Source organism: Thermobia domestica, chromosome 15 (assembly GCF_964235325.1).
Source record: "Thermobia domestica chromosome 15, izTheDome1.hap1.1, whole genome shotgun sequence".
Classification (NCBI taxonomy): domain Eukaryota; kingdom Metazoa; phylum Arthropoda; class Insecta; order Zygentoma; family Lepismatidae; genus Thermobia; species Thermobia domestica.
The window spans coordinates 169901693-169927205 of record NC_137468.1 but is presented as its reverse complement, the minus strand read 5'-3'; the positions used below and the strand labels follow the sequence as shown (position 1 = coordinate 169927205).

Genomic DNA, 25513 nt, shown 5'->3' with positions numbered 1-25513 from the left:
AGTCTTGTCTGAAAGACCAATCGAAAAACGACCATTAGGAATACCTAGGCGCAGATGGGAGGACAATATTAAGATGGATTTCGCAGAGACAGGAATACAAAGTAGAAATTGGATCCAATTGGCTAAGGATAAAAGTCAATGGAGAGCTTTTGTGAACGCGGCATTGAACCTCCGGGTTCCATAGGCCATAGATTATCACTACTGTTCTATGGCCTACATCTGGCCCACCCAGAGAAACAGTAGAGCGCTGTCCCTGATTGCAGACATGTGTCCCACTTCATCTAACCTGAAATAATCTCAATACTCTCCTGTTCTTATAGTTAGTTAGTTATATAAGACTTGTGCATCTTTAAACATTGATAAATGATCTTCATGGTGTTCGTGCAATCACTTTACCAATTTTTAGTTTTATGCTATGAATCATGTAACAATAAAGTAGTGTTTGAGATGTAGGACGTGGGTGAATTCGAGTTCTCCACGAAATTAATTATGTTTCTCATCTCGTCTCGAACTTAAAAAATAGGTATTAACCTTCTCGAGACGAGAATCGAAACAAAACATTTCTCGCACTTTGTTGTAAATTGTGAGCGTGATGTAAGCATTGAACGTGATGGCAAACATTTAATATCCATCTGAACAGAACAACCTGTAGAGTTTGACTTTTATGTGTATTTAGGCTATAGAGGGTGTTTTATCCTATTGGGTTGGATATTCAGAGCAAATTTTTAAACATATTTTTTTAGTAAAGATAGATAATATTTCCTGTCTGAGTATGTTGCTCCAGTGGCGGATCTATCCCGGGGCCGGGGGCCTAGTCTCAGTTTGTAAAAAAAATAATCAAGCAAAAATTATCAAGCTATTGTTTATTGTTTATATATTTTTGAAAGTTTATAATAAGCTCATGATATACATGTCATAAGCTGCGTTCTCGCTGCCTCCCCTCCCCAGTTTTTGCCTTTTAGATCCGCCTCTAGGTTGCTCTAAGGTGGGCTCTCTTAAAGTCGTTTGGTGGAGTCACTATCACCGTAGATGAGAGATTGTTGCTAGTTGAACTTTAGCGTCTCTTTTCAGTATCGTGTACAGAGATTATACAGTATTACATTTGGACCTAAAATTTCAGATACGATATGAACCACCGTAATTTGCGTTCCAGTTATTTTTTCACAGGAAATTTTATTCTTCACACAAGGCGCACTTTCTAACGACTAGGAAAGAGGGAAGGGCCACAGAGCGTTGATATATTGGTCAGTTCTTTTCCCACATGTATCTAAAAACTAAAACTAAAAAAAAAAAAAAAAAAAAAAAAACTGAAGTACAAATATTCACTTCGAGTTTAACGTTCCACCTTCATGCTCCTATGCAAAGGAAAGGCAGATGGGAATGATAACAAAAGAAATACTGGAATGCAGGAAGTAGGAGCAAACATAATTCCTAGACAGTCCACGCACATAGTGCTTGTCGAACACAAAGCTCACTTGATGAGATCTGGGATCGAGTCAGAGACCCCACGCAACACAGGTGAGCTTTCTACCACTGAGCCAACGCGGTCTCCAATAGGTGTTGGATAGATTGGGAATTAGAATTAGGAATGCAAGTATATAGTAAAACCAAATTATTATTATTATTATTATTATTATTATTATTATTATTAGTAGTAGTAGTAGTAGTAGTAGTAGTAGTAGTAGTAGTAGTAGTAGTAGTAGTAGTAGTAGTAGTAGACCCTATTAGTTTATTACGTGCATTCCGAATTACATGAGTCCCTACCGGGAATTGAACTGAGCTCTGTTGCGACGAACCGTGTTCGTTCTCCATACATCCGCTGTTGCTACATCCGAAGAAACATTTGAAACCTGTTTGACCTTATGAATCATTTCCAGCTCTATGAGGGGTTGTAAAACTACAAATGCAGAACAAGAGTTTATGTGACTGATCATACCGCACGGTCCCTTCAACCACTATAGCGAGAGCGAGGGGAGAGCGAGTAATTCCAGCGGGTGGTGGATTTGTGTCATCTTATCGCCAAACAAAATCTTCGCAAATGAAAGAAATGTTATGGGTGGTGCTTAGTTCACAGCTTTTGTATTGAATTGGGACACTTTGATGTCATCTGGTAGTTGGATGGAAGTCGCAGATTTTATCTGGAATAAATTCCTTTCGTTCGTAAACTTTCTTTTCATAAGTGAGCATATTTATGACTATGGAACACTTTTGTAGAGAAAATGAAACCCCGAGTTGATGTTACTTACTTAGGAATGTTCGATTAATCAGTTAACTTTTAGAAAGTGATAAAATCCTGATCATTGGTTCAGTGATCCGAGGTTCGATTCCAGTGGGGACACTCGATCGAAAAGACGTAACAACTTTTCCGAGCCAGCCATCCTGAGTGGGGTTTTCCTATTCACCCCAGGCAAATGCCGGGATGATACCTAACGTACAGGTCCCAGGTCGCTTCCCTCCTTTCCCGGATACTATGCTCGCCGAAAGATGTGATCTCTAATATGTTATGGGCTTACAGCCATAGATACGAGTAATGCCCAGAAATTTGTATAGATAGAATAAAATAAAATCTTTGGTGCATGAGGACTCTGGTTTGATCCCATCTCGCGCCAAATAGGCTTTATGGTGGACAAACATCGTGTTTTTGAGTGCTCCCTGGGTTGCCCGTTCCCTCCCACTTTCTTCATTCCACCATTGTATTCATTCTCATCATATATACACGGTATATGAATGGGACGTAAAACTGAAAAGATTTATTTCAGTTTCTTGAGGTAGAAATGACCTAATTAAAGTCGGAACAAAGTTATTTAGTTTTGTATCCGCCTTTTACAAAAAATCCTATCCTAATTCTAACTATAAACAAAACTAATGAACTGACATAAAATAGAGGGATACTTCCAGTTGACGTGGAAAGTTGAAATTTTTCATGATTGTAGCTTTTCGGGACTAACTCACAGGAAAATTGCCAAAAACGAATATTTTTAAATTTTAGGGGATCTAAAAGGGAATGAAGAAATGTCCCATGTTATGTAAATGAGCCCTTTTTGGGACCTATAATCTAGGTTTAAGGTACTTGGAATAAATACTTGAAAATTGATATGCTTGTACATTTTCCTTAGCGTTAACTAAGTAAAGCGTCAAAAATACAAATTTCCAACTGTAGAGTTGTTTTATGGGGAACTAAAAAATATTCTCAATGTTATTTCTATGGGACATCTTCTACACCCCCAAAATATTTAGACACTTCCAGCAGGATTACAATGATGAAATTTGGCATGATTGTAGCCTTCCGAGAATAACCCACAGGAAAATGCCAAAATTGAATATTTTTAGTTTGTAAGGGGACTAAATAGGGACGAAGAAATTCCTATATTATTTAAATGGACATTTTCTTGGGATACAAAATCTTAACTTTTAGATAGTTAAAATATGAAAAGAAACTTGAATTTGATAGAATTATGGGTTTAACAGGTGCGAGGCTGTAGGCCGAGTCAGTGGGCGAAGTCCTCAGGTGGATCAAATTCAGGAAATGTAATTAAAGAGCAAATACACGAAATTCACTCTTGATGCAAAGGTTGATACACAAGAAATTCGAGGCCATAGACCGAGCAAACGCGGGGTCTGGGCTCTGGGCGCGGAGCCGCCAGCTAACCAAAGGCTAGTATGAATCTAAAGCTACAGACATCAGAATCCATCTAGACTTTTGTTCTCTGTTTACTCATACAGCTAAAGTTCAGTGAGAACGAATGATATGTGCTGTATAATGATTCCAGTGAGTGACGTTCTCAGGGTTTGATCAAGGAGAGGCGTTAATGCACTCAATCTCATTTCCTTTCAGGTCAAGCGAGATTTTTGTTCATTTATCTCAATGTAGTCAATGTTTAAAAGTTGTATGTGCCAGAGTTTCTTCCAGAAAAATCTTTCTGGGGGTATTTCGGATCCGTAAGGGAAATGATGGGAATTACTCTCAGAGACGTATTTACAGAGGCCCGTATGGCTTAAGACCACCCACATCCCTCCAGGAAATTTAACCCAAACATTTTTTTCATTCGATATGTAATACTATTGTTGTCATAAAATCACATTTATTGCTAATTTGGATTTAGCTCCCTGTTTCCGAAAAAAATATTGAACACTAGCGTTACTATTTTAAAATAACGAAATTCACAGGAGTTTTATTGTGTGGTTACTTTATAAAATAATACAAGATTATTTTTTAACACTTTTTACTGTTTTTGTTTTTCCTTACTTTTAAAAAGAACGAAGAAAGTTGCATTAGAACATTGCACTAAAATGAAGAGTCTTATCATAATGCAAACATATCTAAGCCACGTCTATATTTTCAATGATATTATAACTTATTTTATTATTATTATTATTATTATTATTATTATTATTATTATTATTATTATTATTATTATTATTATTATTATTATTATTATTATTATTATTATTTCCTCGATTTTTTTTAAATGAATAGCAAAGATAAAAGAAATTTTAGTTTGTACTAAGCCTAATACCTAAAGCTTTACAAGACCTAAAGCTTATTTACATTAATTCGAATTAGAGTACAGTGGTAGAGCATTCACCTCTGGTGCTAGGGGTCTCGGGTTCGATCCCAGTCCCCGCCAAGTGAACTTCGTGGTGGACAAACACCGTGTATGTGCGTTTTCTCGGGGTCCTCCCGTTTCCTCCCACTTTCTTCATTCCATTTATTACTCATCATCACCGTCTCATTTTGCCTAACCGGCATAACTGTGGGACGTAAAACTCAAAGATTTCATTTCATTTTTTCGAATTAGAGTAATGAGTCATGAAACTATTTAAAACTTATTATATCTAGAAGTTATATGATTATCTACATTTTATTGCAAATGCCTGATCATATTAGATTTAATACCAGACGATTTACGTCTGTACCAGATTATTAAATGTAGCACCGTTTTGCTTATAAAAAAAATTATACAATAATTGTAGCAAAGGCTGTCCTTATTTTAACCTTACTGATCCGTCTCTACCTTTTAGGTGCATATTGTTCAAGAAACTGAATTTAAAAATCCTTTACTTACAATCATTTTCTCCTTCAACACAAATCCTCATGCATTGTAGTCCGATGATGAGACTCCAAGTCGTTTTCTGAGTGGTGTTGTTCTGCTGTAAGATCTCTCAGTGGTAGCCGAGCCGTTGATATAGGTACAGTTAATATTTTCACACATACGCTTTCAAATACATCGTAACCTAGAGCTGAACTTCTTAATAGATTACTGTTTCTATACAACATGCATTTGTAGGTTTACAAATAAATTAGTTTTCTCGGCTTTATCGGGAACTACGCATGAGGATTTACACTCACCCATATCATTTTGTTTCGTTTAATGAGATCTGTCGATTAGTAGACTTCTCATCTTTCGACATTTTTTTTTTTCGTTAAACGCTAATAATGTAAATTCCTCCATTACATCTTACTCAAGAGGAATTAAACCTCGAACCTTCCTTGCGTGCGCCATTGATTCCAGCTAAATCTTTATTATGGGATCCGATTCGAAGTACTCGATAGATCGGAGTTTGGATCTTGTTCTAATGAGAGTCTAATCTTAGACTATATTGCAAAAATAAATGTTGTAGCTATTAGTCCATAGAAATCGTAAACTTGCGAGAAGCCCGTGTTATAAAGTTTTAATTAAGTTAGTATTCTTTCTCTCAATCTTTTCGACGTTTCTCTAAAGTTTTCTCTATAAAGTCTGTCCCGGAATCCTCCCACCAGAAGTAATTCTTAATCATGTCCATTCATTTCATTCTTAGTGTCTCTTTAGCTCTCTTTCCATCCACTTCCATTGCCATCGCTCCTCTAACTACATAGTCGTTTGTTCTTTTCATTAGTTATCCATTCTAATGCAATCTGTTTTCCTGTATCTTCTTAGATATGTATATAAATTTGGTTGCTCCTCTTACTCTATCATTCATCAGTCTGTCTCTTCTTATTCCATCACTTGTTCACCGCAGCATTTTTATTTCGGTAACATTCTATTTGTTTTCCTGTGCCTTCTTTATTAATCAAGTTTTTGCTCCGTATATCATTGCTGGCATAACCACTGTTTTATAAACCATTACTTTGTTCTTTAATGTGATTCTGCAGTCACACGAAACGACTTATACTTTCTTCCTATTTCGACATCCCTTTGCATTCTGTGCGTTATTGCCAAGTCTCAATCAAAATTCTTGGAAACAGTTGAACCTATTTTTTTTTTTTTTTTTTTTTAAAAAAAACTTCATTAAATTGTTCTTCTGGTAACCTTTACTTCCAAATTTCCTTCTCCTTTAACGAGAATTCTGTTTTCTTTCTACTAATTTTTAGCCTTCTATCTTCAAAAAGACTTCTTCCTATTCACTTCCCTTTCAACAGTAAGACTTGCAAATCTAAAATTGAGACAAGTTTGTTTATGGTTGGTTGAATTTGAGTTTAAAGCTCGTTTCAGCATCAAGGCTATATGAAATGAAATGAAATCTTTGTTTTACGTCCCACGGTTATGCCGGTGAGGTTAAAGGAGACAGCGATGATGAAAATGAAGTAAATAGTGGAATAAAAAAAGTGGGAGGAAACAGGAGAACCCCGAGAAAACCCACGCACACGGTGTTTGTCCACCACAAAGTTCACTTGGCGCGAAGGGGAATCGAACCAAGGAGCCCATGCACCAAAGGTGAATACCACTGAGCCACCGCGGACTTGGGCTATGTGAGACATGGACTTACATTTTAAGGTTGAATCCGAACCGTCATAATGCTTCCAATTTCAACACTTTCCACCTGATATTGAACCCCAGATTCCGTGTATCAAAAGTGCCGTGAAACTCACATGCCGTGAAACCACGCAGCTTTCTAGCAGGTGTGAAACCCTATCAGTATATTATAATCCTAATGAGGGGATCTTCTCAAAAATTAAATGTAATGGTGTTTTCTGACCAAAATCGGTAGAATGCAGGAAAATTAGCATAATGTATGCAAAACACATTAAAGTGGCGAGAACAAAATCTTACAGTTATAAAAATTGTCATAAAGATAATTGGTTATTTCTACAGATCCATAATAGACACATAGGTGTAGCTCCCGGCAAAGAGGATCAAATATACAGTTGCCCCTTCCCCCCGGAAATTTCGAAGGGTGTTACTTCTTGTAAATACATGTCAAATAATACTAATCTTTTCTCGCATACTATATAATATTTAATATATTTTATATTTCATACTACTGTATTATAGTTTGTTTACTGTAGTTAATGAGGATAATGCTTAATAAATGTTATGTTGTATAATGTATTATGTGAACGCATATATCAAAGTATGTGTGTGCATTCGTGACTGTGCTTGGGTGTCAGTCTTTGCCCCTTCACTTGGAATCGATCCTTTGCGACCCCTTGGAAAAAAGCCCTGCAGGCGTTCCTGCGTATAAAAGTAGAAATTTTAAGATTTAGAAATTAAAATTAAAAATGAAAGTATGAAACAAATAAGTTCTATAAAGGATGGCATACACAAGATGTGTAGTTAAACAGGCAAGCGAATTTCAACCTTATGCATTAAATTTAAAATACTTTCAGTACACCAGTGAAAACGAAAAATAAGTCTATCTACACAGCTAAATAAGCATTTTTTTTAAAAAATAACGGTAAGACTTTATAAACTTTTTCCACCACATAGACCTTCATATTACCAACCACCGGAGCGAGAAGCAGAAAATGGACAAAACGTGGCTTATTATATTCTGCCATCTTCATATCTTATGTCTATATACAAAGCTGAATATTTGTTTGTTTATTTATATATTTTTCCGGTATAGAAATTCATATCAGTGGCTGAGGATAATCCTAGGCAGTGCTTTTATTGACGCAATGAAAGGTGCCGGTAATCATCATAAAAATGTAGTTCTCATTCTGATTGGTTGCGAGGATAAAATTTAATCAAGTGGGAGGAATTAAGGATACTGTCATTTACTGATCGTATTACGTATTTCAATGTTTATAATATATTCTTGTTTCCATCTTCAAATCAATTCAATTTTTTTTTTAAAAAATATATAGGTTTGGTAAATACAAAATAAAGAAGGTACAAGCGAGCGGATTTTTGACATTTTCATTGTCTTACCTTTCATCAATTGCGTATTGCATTATTTAGCTTAATCTTTTTCCCCACTCAATATCTCATCCAGTCATGACACATAAATGATAAGATTTGTGTCCGCCATTTTAGGGTAAATAGGGATCCCTCTTTTCCCTAATTCTCGTTACACTTAAAACGGCGGACAATAAATGCACGCGGAAATGCGAAAGCAGAGAAAAAGAAATCCCTGCTATATAAAGAAAATATAATTTTTATATTATTGATATTGGTATCACATTGTCCTCCCTAGTGAATATATTTTACTTTGATTATTTTAATTTTATGGAAAATTTAACCTTTATCACGTAAATTTAAAAAAGTGATGAACCAGATAGGATTTTTTAAAATGTTAGCTGGTTTGTTGATTGAAGTTACCATCCTACTTTTGCACCGATTCTATATGAGACGGAAATGCAAGATCTACCAGCTGCGAATCCAACAAATACCAGTAATTCTTTACCTTCCAAATAATAATAATAATAATAATAATAATAATAATAATAATAATAATAATAATAATAATAATAATAATAATAATAATAATAATAATAATATACTTATTATTATTATTATTTGTAGTATTGATGTGAATTACTATGAATTTATTGTTGGAGTGACTTTGTACCCTTTCCCTTGAGTGATATCAACCATGAGCAGAAAATCTCATTGAGAAGCGTAAAGGAAATCATATGCGATATTTTCTGAAAACCGGGTATTTTTTAAGAAACGTTCTCGTTAAAATGCTTTCATAAAACTGGATGAATTGATTCTCTTCTCTGGGCTGCGGGATTCAGTATTAGAGCTTGGTCCTGTAATGCGTAGAGTCCAGTTAAAAAAAAAAAAAAAAAAGTTAACGAAGCCTAAAGGGCATAATTGTGGGACGTTAAACTGAAATATTTCATTCCATTTTTTCTTTTTATATTACTTAAATAAAGAAAAACGAAATTGGGGAAATTAACTCTCTTTCTACTCGTTAATCCTTCTCTTATTTCAATCGCAACCTAATAATTATATGAGTACTAGGTTAAGTATAAGTATCCTTGAAATGAAGTCAGCGTGATGTCGGATTTTTATGAAGTGAAGATGAGCAAATATGATGTCAGACTGAGATATCAATTGTCGACTTAAAGGCGAGTGAGCATTATGTGATTTTCGAAGTCATGCTGTGAATGTGAGGTCCAGTAAGCATGAGAACAGATTGGCATGTAAACGTGAGGTTGAGTGAGGGTGATGCCGAAAGGAAGATGTGAGAGTGAAGTTGAGTCAGTGTGAATCCGATTGATGGCATGAGTTTAAGGATGAATGAAGTTAAGTCAAAGTGGGAACATTTGACCATAGCTACTGAATTTAAAGAGGCTTGGGTGTTGGGTGAACTTCAGAGCCTCATTTTGATGAGGTTAGACTAAATCCTTTTATAATGTACCATTTATGTTAATAAGCATTAAATCATTAAGCTGCCTCTTTCCATTTATGGCCTCAAACTGTTCTTTGTTATTACCCCGTAAAAAATTAAAAAAAAAAAACTACTGGGAGGTAAAATTAGAAATATAAATGTTAAATAGAAGATATCCACTATACTCGCATTTCTACTTAGCCTGCTGTTCGGGAAGTTTCGAGCCCTGAATAGAGAAGTTAGAAACTTCTACTATTTTATATAATAATACATAGGTATAGATCGCGGGAAGAAGAAGTACTCTATTATTCTTCACTGATTTTTATAAAAACATTCATTCAGGATGAATTTAAAGCCCCAGAAACATAATCTGTAGTCCATCAAAATCAAATATTTTACGAAAGTTCTCGTGGAACATGTTTAAGTATAAGATATCCTGTTATTCGTTATTAACTTTGCCTTCATGCAATGGAAATCATTAAACAACCTTAAAGGAAATAGTAGCGCCTATATGTGCCATATTTCTTCAAAGTGAAATTGTATTTTTTTTTAAATGAAAATTATCGTGAAACATATTTTAATTTAATTTGGGAGTTTACTCTTATATTTTTGAGAGACTTTAACCTCAAATAGTGGGATAACTGATAAGCATTAAAGAAAATATGCGGCATGCTGCATCAGAACAGAATCCTTTGTCATTTGTCATAATTAGAAGAATTTGGTGAGAATTATTAGAAATTTTTATCATATAATTTAAATGAGGAAGCTTCCAAATTTGAGGGGATATTACCTACTTTGGATTTTATCCACTTGTCTTTGCAATAAACTGATCGGAATTATGTTGACGCCCTAAAATACGTGATACAATCTTTGATCGAAATCGAATAATTTTTACATATTTTATTCTGGAGTGGAATTGACTTTACTGATTTTAAAATTCTTATGACTGGGGAGACCCTAAAATGGGGTTGTTACGGAAAGTTGAAAAAAGATACGAAATTTCGTAACACTTGGATAAGGTTTACGGGGTTAAACGGCCACACAAATGTTGATTGAGTTGGAACTTTTAAAAGTTTACTTAAAATAAAACTATATATAGTCTACTCGTGCGGAACATACCAGATGCGGGATACTTTCCCATCTTCTTTGTCAAAATCTCAGAACAACATAAGAAAAAAATAAATAAAATCTTTGAGTTTAACGTCGCACAAATATGCTCGTTAGGCTAAGGGAGGAGATGATTAGAGCAAGTGAATGATAATAGAAGAACTCGTGGAATGAAAAGCGGGACAAAACGGGAGTACCCTGAGAAAACCCACGGACACGATCTTGTCCACTACAAACTTAATTGGCCGGGGATCGAAACAATGAGGACCCCACGCACTAGAGGAAGCGCTCTACCACTGAGCCACCGTGCCACACAACAACAACATAACAAAACTAGAAGTTACTAGGAAACATTTTAAGAAGCAATGCCTTTCAAAGGTAAAAATCACTGCCCGATGATCATCTTTTAATACCTCCATTAGCAGAATAGACTGATATGTCCTTCTCCTATATCATCTTTTTAAAACCATATACGTTATCCGGATATTATCCTTTATTCTTCATCCGTATATTATCCGCTATCCGAATGTTCTACTACCCGGATATTATCCGTTATCTGAATTTTATCCATCATCCGGATAAATTCATTATCCGGTTATTATCCGCCATCCGGATATATCGATATCCGGATATTATCCGTCATCCGGATATATCGATATCCGGATATTATCCGTCATCCGGATATATCCGTTATTCGGATATTATCCGTCATCCGGATATATCCGTTATCCGGATATTATCCGTCATCCGTTATCCGGATATTATCCGTCATCCGTTATCCGGATATTATCCGTTATCCGGATATTATCCGTCATCCGGATATTATCCGTTATCCGGATATTATCCGTCATCCGTTATCCGGATATTATCCGTTATCCGGATATTATCCGTTATCCGGATATTATCCGTCATCCGTTATCCGGATATTATCCGTTATCCGGATATTATCCGTCATCCGTTATCCGGATATTATCCGTTATCCGGATATTATCCGTCATCCGTTATCCGGATATTATCCGTTATCCGGATATTATCCGTCATCCGTTATCCGGATATTATCCGTTATCCGGATATTATCCGTCATCCGTTATCCGGATATTATCCGTCATCCGGATATTATCCGTCATCCGGATCTTATCCGTTATCCGGATATTATCCGTCATCCGGATATTATCCGTTATTCGGATATTATCCGGTATCCGCTATCCGGATATTATCCGTTATCCGTCATCCGTTTTGTTATCCGTCATCCGGATATTGCAAATCCGGATAAGTTTCTATCCGATATCCGAATAAAAAATTATCCGGATATGGTCATCCCTAGCATCAACATCGTGAGATACTGGAAAATTGAGTCCATGCAATCACGACGAACTGGGCAAAAAGTCAATTTTGCAGGTACTGGTTGTCAGGTGTACCCCACCTACTAATGGATATAAAAAGAATAGTACTGGGCAGTGGAAATATTATTGGTAGAAAGGAAAATAAAAACTGGGAATATTCCTCGGCTTTTTCACTGACATATAAATTCCCGGAAAGGAATTTATTTCCATTTCGTTATTTTATCTTCCAAATTATAAGAACTGTATGAACAATTACTATATTTTAATTTTTTATGATTTACTTCTAGGTTTTAAATAACTTGGATGTTAAAAAAAATTAAAATTCGATGACTGTACTTTCTACAACTCATAATATGATCTTTTAAGTTCCACTTCCATTTGCACTAAAATGTAGCAAAGTACTAATTTACAAATGAAGAAAAGGAATCATTTTGTAAAGTAATGTAGAAATTATGTACAAATAGAGATGAGGTACTATTAATAAACTCCGAACCACAGTTATTAATAAACGTTGGTCTGTCTCCTCTCTCTGATTCGAATTTCTGAAGAGGTACTCGGACTCCCCTTAGATGTGAATTAACGTATGAAATTTCAAGAAATGGCTAAGAAGAAAGGTTGTGTATGGCAATGTTACGTGCAAAATTATAAAGATAAGTCAGTATCTTGCAAATATTTATGAACAAAGTTTGATAAAATGATGGGACAGGTGTCTTTTGGCAGTTACCCAATCTAATTTGTCTATAATATTTAAAAACTTAATATGTTTATATCAGTAGTACAGTCAAGTTTAGAAGATCCACTTACATATAAATTTACACTGTTTAGTGGTTTAAAAGTATGCGTATTTAATATACAATTTCTCACACATATTTTCTTCTATAGAACATATTGCAAATAAATATACATTTATGCGTTCTTTCTAAATATAATAAAATATTAATAAAATAACTTAATACTGTCCAGAATATACATTTTAAGGACTCCTCTGGGAACAATAGTTATAATATCCTGTGATATAAGAACGACTTTTACCTTTGAAATTACAATATAGTAGTAGAATGCAATTTTCTTTGTGATTGTACATAAATTCTCGGAAAATTCCCATTTTTGGGAATCTTTCTCGGAATATTTCAAGGGATTCTTTCTGGAAATATTCCCAGGAAATATTCCCGAAAAATATCTTCCAGGGAATTTACCCATCACTAGCGAAGAATATGGGATGGAAATAAATGCTAGAAAGACAAAAAGCCATGGTGATTGGACGAAGTAGTCGGTGTCATATATAGAAGTAGGAGATAAAATTGAACAGGTAACTAGTTTTCGTTACCAGGGTGGTATTATTAGACACGATGTCAAGTATGAACGTGAAATGAATGCAAGGATAAGGATGCTGAAAGAAGTTTTAGGAGGTAGAATATACTATTTTATGGGGTCTTGAAGAAAAATTGAGAAAAAGGTTTATAAAATGCCTCGTGTGGAGTATTGTATTGTATGGGACAGAAACATGCACCTAATGAAAAATGATGTAAAACGACCGGAAGCTTTCGGGTGTGGAAGAATGGAGAGAACTGAGTTGAGCTGAAAACGAATGTGAAGGATTTAGAAATTGTGGAGGAGAAAACAATAATTTAGATATTATTAAGAAGAGGAAGAGATATCTTTTGAGCGTTAGCGAAGAAGGAACTGTATCATAAGGAACAGGCCCTTCTCAGTCGCAGAAAGTGAACTCCCAATAATGGCAGGATACCTATAATGATGATGATAAGAGCAAGTCAAAGTTGTTTAAAGAATTTAATTCGTTTTTTTAAATGAGCCGAGAAATAATTTTGTTCTATCAGACATGAACATAAAAATTCCAGAAAACGAAATATGAAATTCATGTGCATTGCTTTGCACAGTTTTATATAAACAAAAGATCATCTGCGTTCAGTCAACACTTCAAGTGTACACTTCAGTTCTAGGCTTGTCATTCGTCTACAAGTTTCGTAAGTTAAGAAGAGGCAGAGCCCTCAAGATTCACTTCAACTACACAATGTAAGTGCCTTATCATTTTATTCTTTTCTGATAATTTCAGATTCCTTGCTTCGCATCTCAAGCACAGCCCTTATGCACATTGTCAGAACAAGTAATGAAATTAAAAACATTTTTCACTCAGTTGACTGTTTCCTTTTCTTTTCAATTTGTGTTTGTTTCTATCTCTCGCAATATTCTGTGAGAAATCAACCTAAGATTTAAATAGACTGAGAACTTACAATCAGGAGTTCAATTCTCAGTTGACACTCCAGTATTTATCATCCACAGACTAAGAATACGTTACTGGAAAACGTCAGAAATATTGGAGGTGTAATTTCCTTTTCTCCGACCCTTTTAAGTACTTAGTAGTGAATTTTCGTAATGATAACCATATGTTAATTTCAAACGGAATTAATAACTGTACTTACATGTTTTCACTCTAAGTATCGAAAGTAACTTCTTGGTCCCATTATTGTTGGAATGATATATCAGTGAAATGCCTAGAGTTAGTACCACGTTTCTGATTTTATATTGTATTCAAAATAATTTCTAAAATAAATATCAAAACACTCAGACATAAAAATATTATAATACAATAGAATGCTGTTTGCAGATGATCCAGAGATAGAGATATATCTGTATTACTAGTATTATCACTATATTCAATCGTTGGTCCTCCATGCGATGATTCACGAGTCCACTTGTCAATAAATCCAGCTTCTATTAATCTTGTAATAATTATATTTACCCTTAGCAAGTAGGGAGAATGCTTTGGTAGAATAAAAGATGCCTGAAACCGTCCTAAACTTTCTTTAGAAATATGTAACAAACTATCTCCTTTTATCGTCTTATACTGTTGTTGTATATCCTTTAAATAATAGGAATATAAAAAAAATGTAGAGTTTCTTTTGTATGCTATATTGTTGAACACAATATCTGCTTCTTCTCCTGAGACAGATCTGATTTTCATTCTCTTTATGATTGCGGAGTCATAAGATTTGAGTAAGGGTAAAAAGAGTGGAATTGTTGTGATTGCTAATTCTGATTTCTCTATATCTTCTAAAGTGTCCAACTCTTTTTCATATTGCGGGGTTACCATATACCCCACTAAAGACCCTTGATATAGTGTGCTTATAACAATTGTCCCAACAAGAGACAATATTAACACGGTCTTCAGAGCTCGGTTTCTGGGTATTTTAGAGACGCCGCCTTGCATATATATGGATATAACATACGTAAGTGAGGCTCCAATATCACGTAATGAATATTTTCCTAAAATAAAACGCCGAACAAACATTTCAGATACCCAACTAAAAACCACCATTGACACTATTAAGAACCATACATCTATATTAAATGGAAGAAACATGCGCATCCATTGTGGTAGTATCTTTGCTTTTGGACAAAGGAATCCAAATGTATCAAAGGAGAATGTTTTAGCATAATCAACTACTTGATATCTGTCATGCAGCATCATCATTGTCATGGGACAGATGTCTGAATATGAAGAAACTATTTCTCCTAGCGGTCCAGTCCAGGTTCCATTTGGAAGACGAATATTGTCAATTCTCGGTTGGTTTCTTTCTACAAGAACAGGTGTAACGTTCATAATGTTAACAATTGATTCCATTATTTTGCCACAAACAAAAAAGTATTGAACTGTTCCATTTTCAGTTTGATTCAATAGCGAATAAGGTACAAGGTTGAACTTACTTATGATAAATCTGTATCCATGAAGATATTTAGTATCTACTTCCTTCAACTGACTATTGGCGTTTAGATTACTATGATTGTCCTGTATCTTTAGAGGTAATGTTAGATACTTCTGTGTAAATGGATTATAAGACAGAAGGTACAATGGGGAACCATTACTCTGCCCTTTCAGAACAATTTTTACTTTTAAAATTTTTTGTGACCAAAACGAGTTAAATACATTTTCTAGCTCTCTATAATTATTAGCTTTCTCCTTAAGAAATATAACGAACATGTGTGCTTTCCCGTTCCAATTAAATAGTGTTTTAGCCTTAGAAATTGTTCGATTAACATTTCTAGAGTCGTTCAACAGAAATAGAAATTGAGGCATTTTTTCGTATTGGTTATTTCTAACAACACGTGGTACAGGTTCATCAAGATCTTGGATTGTGATTGGCAAAATACAAATATGAAATAGGTTACGTACAAAACTGTTCAGGACATACTTGTTAATTGTTTCATATAAAATTCCTAACTTAGTATGTTGTCTGTGGTTAGTGCATATATGATGTGCGATTTCAATATAATCATCGTTCACACGAATGTTCCTTCTACTCGTATAATAATGATTAAAGCCTAGACATGCTTGTATGAGAACAAAAGTAGAAAGAAATAATCGGATTCCCATTTTATAAATTATCAGTCCAGAATCTGTAGTACCAGGCAGAATCTGTAAAGAAATGTAGATTTAATTCAAAGTATAGCTAATTACATCATTACATTATCTATATCTATATATATATATATATATATATATATATATATATATATATATATATATATATATATATATATATGTATGTATGTATGTATGTATGTATAATACCACTGCCAGTCAAGATTTTCCGGACAGGAGCTTCAACTTCCATTTTAATGAACTAACCAATATACATTCGATACGAAAAGCTACCAATTCGAAATATTTTCTTTGTGTAAATTTCTATAATGTCTCATGAGGATAGGACGTTTCTCCCTTTTGTGTCTCATGATGATAATAGATGTTTCTCCCTTTTGTAATATGTTTACGTCCTAGCAGAAAAGAAAGATAAGTGAATTAATGTAAAGTCGGTGATTGTTTTAATTAAAAATGACGTGATAAAGTTCATGAATTAACTGTGCCTGATCGAAGTACGGTTAGATAGTTAATTCCTTTTTATAGTTAATTCCTTTTTATAGTTACCCCCGGAATATAATTACTTAATATACAGGCCTTATCACACGTAAATATTGTCAGCAGTTTACATTATTAGTGAACAATATTACAAGATATAATACGTGACGTTCTAAACAGTGTCTGAGTGAACTTTATTCCTCTTCTGAGTGTTTGTTGCCATTATTGTTAGAAATCATGGACAGAGGTAAGACCTTAAGTGAAGGGGCCCGCGTTGGACTCATTGCGCGTCATAATGTGGGCTTTCCTATTCATCAAATAGCTTTCAAATTGAAATAGACTCCATCTACTCTTGTATTCCATCAAGGATTTGAGCGAAGATGAAAGAACGTGGACAAAAATTGAACTGCAAGGTCTCGTATTAAGTCAGGTACAAAAGATCATATTATTGTAGTGTTTAGCAAATGAAATTTGAAACTTACTACGTAGAAACTCAAATCAGAATTTAATCATAGTCATACTACAATATTTTAGTTATTACTGAGAATCGACGTTTGGGAGTAGTTTCACTCTGGGCAAGAGTTGGTGTGCAGAAACCATTGCTAGTTGAATAGAAACAAATAACAGAAGCTTCAATGGACCCTGAAGAACAATTGGACAACACAGCAGTGGAAACGAGTGTTATAGAGGGATGAGTCAAGTCTTAGGACAATGACGTCGAGCGTATTTTTGAAAATCTGTTAGGGCGAAGGCGCGTCCTAACTGTGTAAACCCGACTATTGAACATGGAGGATGTTCTCTGATAATTTCGAAGTGCTTAGCAAATTATGGAGTTTGTTGAATTCACAGGATAAAAGAAATCTGAAAGAAAAAAAATGGTTAACATTCCATTTTATTCAACCATACTATTCTTTCGGGCAGGGGCGTAAATTAGGCAGCCGCAGACCCCGTATTGCGGGCTGGTTCAGGCCATAAGGGGGCCCCAATAGGGATAAGCATGAGTCGAAACATGTCTCGAATCTCGACTCGACTCGACTCGAGATTCGAGTCGAGACACACTTTGCAAAATTCGAGACGAGTCGAGACAAACATGTTTCTCGACTCGAATTTTCGAGTCGAGTCGAGACAGCTCATAAAAATCTCGACTCGACTCGAATGTCTCGAAAATTTTTCTATAACTTTTAATATTATTATGAAGAAATTATTCACTCAGGAACAGCCTTGAAACCAATTCCAGCATTTATTACTTTAGAAAGGTACAGAACGCATAAATTTAATAGTTAATCTTTCGAGATCAAGATTTCATTTTCAGCTCAATTCAGTTATGTACTTCAATTATTATTATTATTATTATTATTATTATTATTATTATTATTATTATTATTATTATTATTATTATTATTATTATTAATAATAATAATAATAATAATAATTGATTATCTAGTTTGTATAAAACTATTATCCGTAGCCTATATCTAGTTTGTATAAGAACATTGCAATAAAGTGAACATCATAAATTCTCTAAATGAACAATTGGCAGTCTATAGTAATTTAGCATAGTTATAACTATTGTGTTTTTATTTCCATGAACGCTATAGGGCTACATAACTTCTGGACAGGGGCGGATTTAGGGAGGTGCAAAGGTTCACGCTACCCCTATCTAAAATGAGAAGCTAGCAGTGAAAATACCGCGACACTGGTGTGTCGTGAATGGGCCACTGGTGTGCCGCGAGGATATCAAAACAAAATTACTAATTCTATAGCAATCAAATTGCAAAACGTAGGGGAAAATGTATATTTGTATTGCACATTACTATGAACCTCACAATTTTAAGTTTCATGCCGTCTTACTTTTCTCTACATTTCTAATGTTGAAAAAATTGAGTTGAGTTGATTTTAGTTTAGCGTCTCTTTCAGCAGCGAGGCTATATGAGACGTGGACCTACTGATTAACGTGGAATCCGAACCACATGAGCTCCCGCCGGGAATCAATGTTGAAAAAAGTATTTGTTATTGTTATGACCATTATTGCTTCTTTATCGTTACAGACTATTTTGTAAGTTGAAAATTTAAAATATCATTCAATCCTTTCGATAAATTATTTACACTTGTGTTTTAAAAGTAAAATAGATTTATTTGTTCGTTCGTTATTTAATGATCTTCATTCTTACTAAAAGGTTGGATACATTTTGCGAAAAAGAAAGCGTATTTTTAATAACCTGAGTCCAACATTTCATTGCAGTTGTTTTATCCTTTTAAATTAGAATGAAAAATAAGCATAGTGATTTACCACGAAAAAAAAACAGTGATCGAGCTTTCTTCTCTGTGCGAAGGAGATCAGTAATCAAAGAAAAAAATACCTGTGTGTTTTATATTTACAAATAATAATATCTATAAGTGTGTCGCGAGAATCCATGTTACACCCGTAGTGTGCTGCAAGTTGAGAAAGGTTGGGAAACGCTGGTTTAGAGGAAAGAATAATTGGTACACCCCCTCCTCCCTGCTCTCTCTCTGCCTAGTATATTTTCTTTATTTTATTGTCTCCGAAACACCATTCCAGACAAATGCTTTTCGGTAGAAAAGTTAGAAACAAACCATCCCACTCATGGACAAAGTGGGCAACATGCGGTGCTCAGGTCAATGAACCTTCGTGCAATTTAGGTTACTGAGAGGGTGTAGTTTCTTGAACTATGCCGCCGTCTACTATGGCTCGTGCCATAAATAAGTCATCGTCTGATAATATGGGAAACATCGTTCGTTGTCCTTGCCTGACATATTCATATTAGCCAGTGACGGCGATAAAGGGCGCGCAGACCCCGCGGTGCGAAGACCATACTTGAGGGGGTCTCTACAAGGTACACTCAGCAAGGCACCTTTTACTTGTCATTTATAATTTTAATGTATTTTGAAAGCGTTTCTACATAGCTTATAATTAATTCTAACAGTTTCACAGAATTAAACCAGTTGAGAATGCTCCATGAGCATTGCCAGAACGAACTTAAAAAGAATGGAGAGATGGAGCGGGAAGGATAACTGTCATTGTTCCTAGATATCAGCCCTGGCCACGGCGAGCAGATAGTGGAAACTCTCCTCGTGAGCGCTCACGAGCATCCTACGTGCAAATACCATTGTTCGTGCTTCGTGAATCTTCGGGTCTCGTCCTTCGAGGAACGGAAGTGTTGTCAACCTTGGCGGTAATCACTAGCCCACCAAATAAAAAAAAAGTATGTATGGATGTATGGTAACTGATTGCCATTTAGTGTAAAGTGTCTTTTACAATGTGGTAACCGTTAACTATAGACAACACAAACTTGTAACAGCAATCAAATGATAAACTATGTACGTTCCTTTTCTTCTTTTCTCTTTCCTTTTGTTAAAGAAGGATGTGGTGGAACCAAACCATCGCTTCCATTTATAAAAACTTGCTAGTTTGCCCAATGGAAAACCAGTTTTCTTATCAAGTTCTTAATCCGAGTGTGGGTTTGTTATATTATGTTGTTTCGCTTTTTAAGAAAAGAGATAATCTGTTGATAAGAAAAAAAAATACTGTAGCACTTGTTTGCAATTATCTAAGTATTATCTCCAGAAAATTAGCTTATGCATGTATGTGTGTACGAATAGGCTTAGCAAGGGGTTGGTTGTGGAGATTAGAAGCCACTATTACACTATTAATAGGAAGAATAGTATTTCTTACTCCACTTTTAAAGTTACTTTGATCCCAAAGAATCAAACAAAATATTAAGAGAGCCAAAGAGATTTTCCATTTTTAAGAGTGACCATAATGCCTACAATTAGTTTTTTTTTTTTTTTTTACAAGGAGTGTCTTTTTAATAAGGAAAAATATATTGTCTTTGGCTGGTTGCTTGCCGGTGGCTTGTTAAAAGTGAAAAAGAATGTTAAATCATACAACGACTAAAGCTACACACTTGTTTTTCTTCGATAGTTACTGACTGATTTTGAAAGTCACAATGTTGTAGGCCTACTGTAACAGCATAAACTCGGAAGGAAACGTTCCAACTGAATGATACGAACACTTATTCCCAATGTCTTGAACATGAAACGTGGGTTGCACGGATAACGCTTAAAGTGGGCTGGACTGCACTGGAATTTCCTTCCGGCATATTAGTGTTTGGTCGGAACTCAGTTCTTCTGTGTAATTGTCTCTTAACAACATTTGAACATTTATTTTAGATAATAATAACTAACTTTATGGCCTATGGAACCAGAAGGTTCAATGCCGCGTTTACAAAATATTTCCACTAACTTCTGTCCTTAGCCAACTGGATCCAGTTTCTACTCTACTCTTATTTCTGCAAGATCCATCTCAATATTTTCTTCCCATCTGCGCCTAGGTCTTCCTAGTGGTCTTCTTCCAATTGGGTTTTCAGTTAAAATTATGAAAGCGTTTCTAATTTCTTCCATTCTAGCTACATGGCCTGCCCACCTGAACCTTCTGCACTTAATGACCCTAACAATTAGGTGAGCGGTATAAACTATGCAATTCCTCGTTATGAAATTCGTCCAATCCCCATTTTCATCCCTTTTTGGTCCGAATACTACTACTACTACTACTACTACTATAACTACTACTACTACTACTACTACTACTACTACTACTACTACTAATAACAATAATAATAATAATGCATTATTATTATTATTATTATTATTTTATTAATAATAATAATAATAATAATAGTAGTAGTAGTAGTAGTAGTAGTAGTAGTAGTAGTAGTAGTAGTAGTAAAGATTAAGTACATGATAAAACAGCTTTACTAATGTATAGCAGACAGCGACTAGTGCCACTTATACTCAGCCTACTATCATCCGTGCTTCCAGTTTTGGCACCTGCATACATAATACGTTAGTTATCTAGCCACTAACTCCCCCTGTGTACATCTGCTTATAGAGACCAGTATCGAGCACAGTCGTTGTAAAGAGTTGAAAGCGGTAAGATGGCGAAACGACGCTGCCCTACACCTACACTTAAGTTCAACACGCAGTGGGAGGAGGATTATCTCTTTGTCGAAGAAGACGGTGTAGCCAAATGTTTAGTGTGCTTTAAAACATTACACGGATTTAAAAAGTTCAACCTTCAACGTCACTACAATACTTATCACGTGGAGCAATACGGGGAACTTGAAGGACATCTTCGCAAAGAAGAACTGAAGAAGTTGAAAGAGAATAAGGCCGCATCGGAAATGGAAGACGGGGAGAGAACGTGTGAAGCCTCTGTGCGGGTGAGTTACAAAATTGCGTTGCATATTGCGAGATTGTTGCGCCCTTTCACAGACGGAGACCTAATAAAGGAGTGTATAGTAATATCAGCAGAAGACTTTTGTCCATCTCGAATACAGCAGTTCGAATCGGTTCCACTTTCCCGACAGACTATTACGCGACGCATAGAACATCTTGCAGATGATGTTTTGAGCCAGCTATCGGAACTTTCGAAAACGTTTATTGCATTTTCCCTGGTGCTCGACGAAAGTACGGATGTTACAGATACTGCGCAGCTTGCTATCTTTATTCGTGGTGTACATAGTGATCTGGAGATTCGAGAGGAACTGTTGCACATAGTACCTATGAAGGGCACCACAACGGGCGCTGACATTCTTGCGTGTGTTGAAGAAAGTGTCGAAAATACAGGTCTTGCGTGGAATGCACTGGTTTCTGTAGCGACCGATGGGGCACCTGCTATGGTTGGGAAGAAAGCAGGGTTTGTGGCGCGACTAAAACTAAAACTCCAAGAGCTTGGGGTGTTGCATGATATCAGAGGAATTCATTGTATGTTGCATCAGGAACAGTTGTGTGCAAAGAGTGTAACGATGAACGATGTCATGGACGTTGTAGTTCGTACCACCAGCTACCTCAGAAAACATGGACATCGCCAATTTAAATCCTTCCTCGAAGACCTAAACAGTGCATACGGAGACATACCTTATTATACAGAGGTGCGCTGGCTGAGCCGTGGGAACTTGTTAAACCAGTTCTTTCAGTTACTAAACGACATTGATATGTTTCTCGATATGAACGATCATTCCGTGCCAGAACTGAAAGACGACCAATGGAGATGCAACCTTGCGTTTTTGGCAGACGTAACTACTCATCTCAATGCTCTTAACCTCTCATTGCAGGGTCAACATCTGCTAATTACAAATATGTGCGATCGCGTCGAAGCGTTCAAAATGAAGCTATCCCTTTGGGCGCAGCAATTTGAAAACAATATTTTGGTTCACTTTCCCAGCTTAGGCACCTTACAAGAATCCGGTAAACTTCTTGACTTGACTTATTACCGCAATTTGCTGCTTAGCCTTAAGGACGAATTTGAAACCAGATTTCAGGACATAAAATGTTTGGAGATGAGCTTCAGGGTATTTGCCACCCCATTCTCTACAAACATTGCAGACGCTCCTTCTGATGTTCAGTTGGAACTTATAGACTTAGTGTGCGACAGGGAATTTAAAGAGAAATTCCATCAGAAAAGCAATTTACAAGAGTTCTATAGGAATTTCCCTCGATGTCGATTTCCGCGACTGCATAGAAATGCTGCCAATATTATGTCAATGTTTGGTTCGACGTATGTGTGTGAGCAATTATTTTCAAAAATGCGACTGACGAAATCAAACCAGAGAAGTTCGTTGTCCAACCATCACCTGGAATGTTTGTTACGTCTAAGCTGTGTGCAAACAATATCACCTCGTATAGAGACACTTACGAAGAAATTGTGCGGTACATCTGCCTCAGAGAACAATGCTTGAAGTAAAACACTTGTCAGTTACTAGTGTTTATAGTGTATTTTATTTTTTCTGTGTTTCTAACTTTATACACATTCGGCCTCTTTGTGCGTTTTCGTGTTCTGTTGGTTTGAATTTTGATTTGCTACTGTCAGACATTTGTCTCTTGTGGCGTTAAGATATTTGAGTACGCTTCGGCAAATGTGATTGCATTTTTCGAACTTTTGGGAATGTGCAACAAGTGTTTTTCTTTTGGGACCTTTGTCTACAATCTCGGATTTCTGTGGTAAGTTATAAAAGCTATTACAATGTTTATATTTTGTAGCTACGGAATAAGTATAGACTATTTGGATGATTTCTAATTGAATAATATATTTTCGAATAAAATCTACTCAAATAATCTGATTTTCGAATTGTTCCTCATCTCTGTTTCTTTGCCTACATTAGCATCCAGTGACAATTTACGGCAGAACTTAAGCAGATATTATGCATATTTCGAACACGATCTTATTATTATTATTATTATTATTATTATTATTATTATTATTATTATTATTATTATTATTATTATTATTATTATTATTATTATTATTTTCTACCTCCCGTCGTTCTGCTATCAATCTAGCAACGAAAGGCGTTTACAACTTAGCAAACGTGAAGCGAGTGATAATTTCAGACCGAGTGCTGATGAAATACAACGTCACGAATTGTGTAAGCAAGCTAAAAAGGCCTGAAACAATTCGTTTCTGATTTTTACAGTCGTTTTTACGTCTGTAAGCTGACATGTTTAATATTAGTTTCTTTCTTTCTTTCTTGTTCATTTGTTAGTTACTTTAACGCTAACTGTAACCTCTATCATGCGTCTTCCTCGATCAAAAAACATACCAATTTTATTTCCTGCAGTGTTTTCGCGTCACTGCTTTAGAAATGGGGAGGGGAGAGCACACCTGCATATTTCAAACTTGCGTCTGCTCAATGCTTCAACATCGTGCGAATTTCTGACCAGGCTTGGCCGTAGGTTTTTTGCCATCATGTGTGGTTGGCAACACTTATCGGATGCAGTGGAAGGGGAGAAACTACCAGCCCCTGTGCTCACCTGTTCTTGTCTCTCGCTCGTGCTCGCTCTCGCTTCGGCTCCGGGAGCCAATTCATGGACAGGCCTGCTAGATATAAAAGTAAATCATTTCATCCGCACCACCTTTTTTTCTCTCAAAAATTAGTAAAATATTATCTATGACTTACAGTTCTCGAGATATGGCTGCTTAAATATCTAGAAATTTGAACTCTTTGGTCAATATCTGGGGAACGGTGGCCAGTTGGCCAGTAGACAGTTAACCAGTGGACACTGGTTATTATTTGGTATTAAAATGTTCACAACACTCTAAGGTATTGATCAACACCAATATGATCTCTCTACAAATTACGACTCCCAAGCTATGGCTCGTTAAATATCTAGAAATTGGCCATTTTTTGGCCAACATCACGGGAACGGTAAGTCATAGAGAGATGATATTGGTGTTAATCAATACCTAAAATGAAGGTAAAGAATTTGGTACCGATATTAATTAGTGGCCACTGGCCATTGGCCAAACCAGTGGCCACCGGTTACTATTTGATACCAAAATACTTACCATTCTCTTAAGTATTGATCAACGTCAATATCATCTCTCTGCAGCTTATGGTTCTCGAGCTATGGCTCCTTAAATATCTAGAAATTGGCCATTTTGGCCAATATCACAGGAATGGTAAGTCATAGAGAGACGATATTGATGCTAATCAATCCCTAATAGAATGTTATACATTTTCGTATCAATATTAATTGATGACCAATATACAACTGGCCACTGATCAAACCACCGGTCAGTTGGACACTGGCCACCGGTTACTATTTGGTACCAAAAGGTTCACCATCT

The 25513-nt window shown here is 35.7% G+C and overlaps 1 protein-coding gene across 1 annotated transcript; it reads left to right on the top strand.

Annotated features, from left to right (window-relative positions):
* The first annotated feature begins 21821 nt into the window (after positions 1-21821).
* Positions 21822-23624, top strand: LOC145671712 (general transcription factor II-I repeat domain-containing protein 2A-like). The gene has a single exon (XM_081740915.1). The coding sequence runs from the start codon at positions 21822-21824 to the stop codon at positions 23622-23624; it is 1803 nt and encodes a 600-aa protein (XP_081597041.1).
* The last annotated feature ends 1889 nt before the right edge of the window (positions 23625-25513 follow it).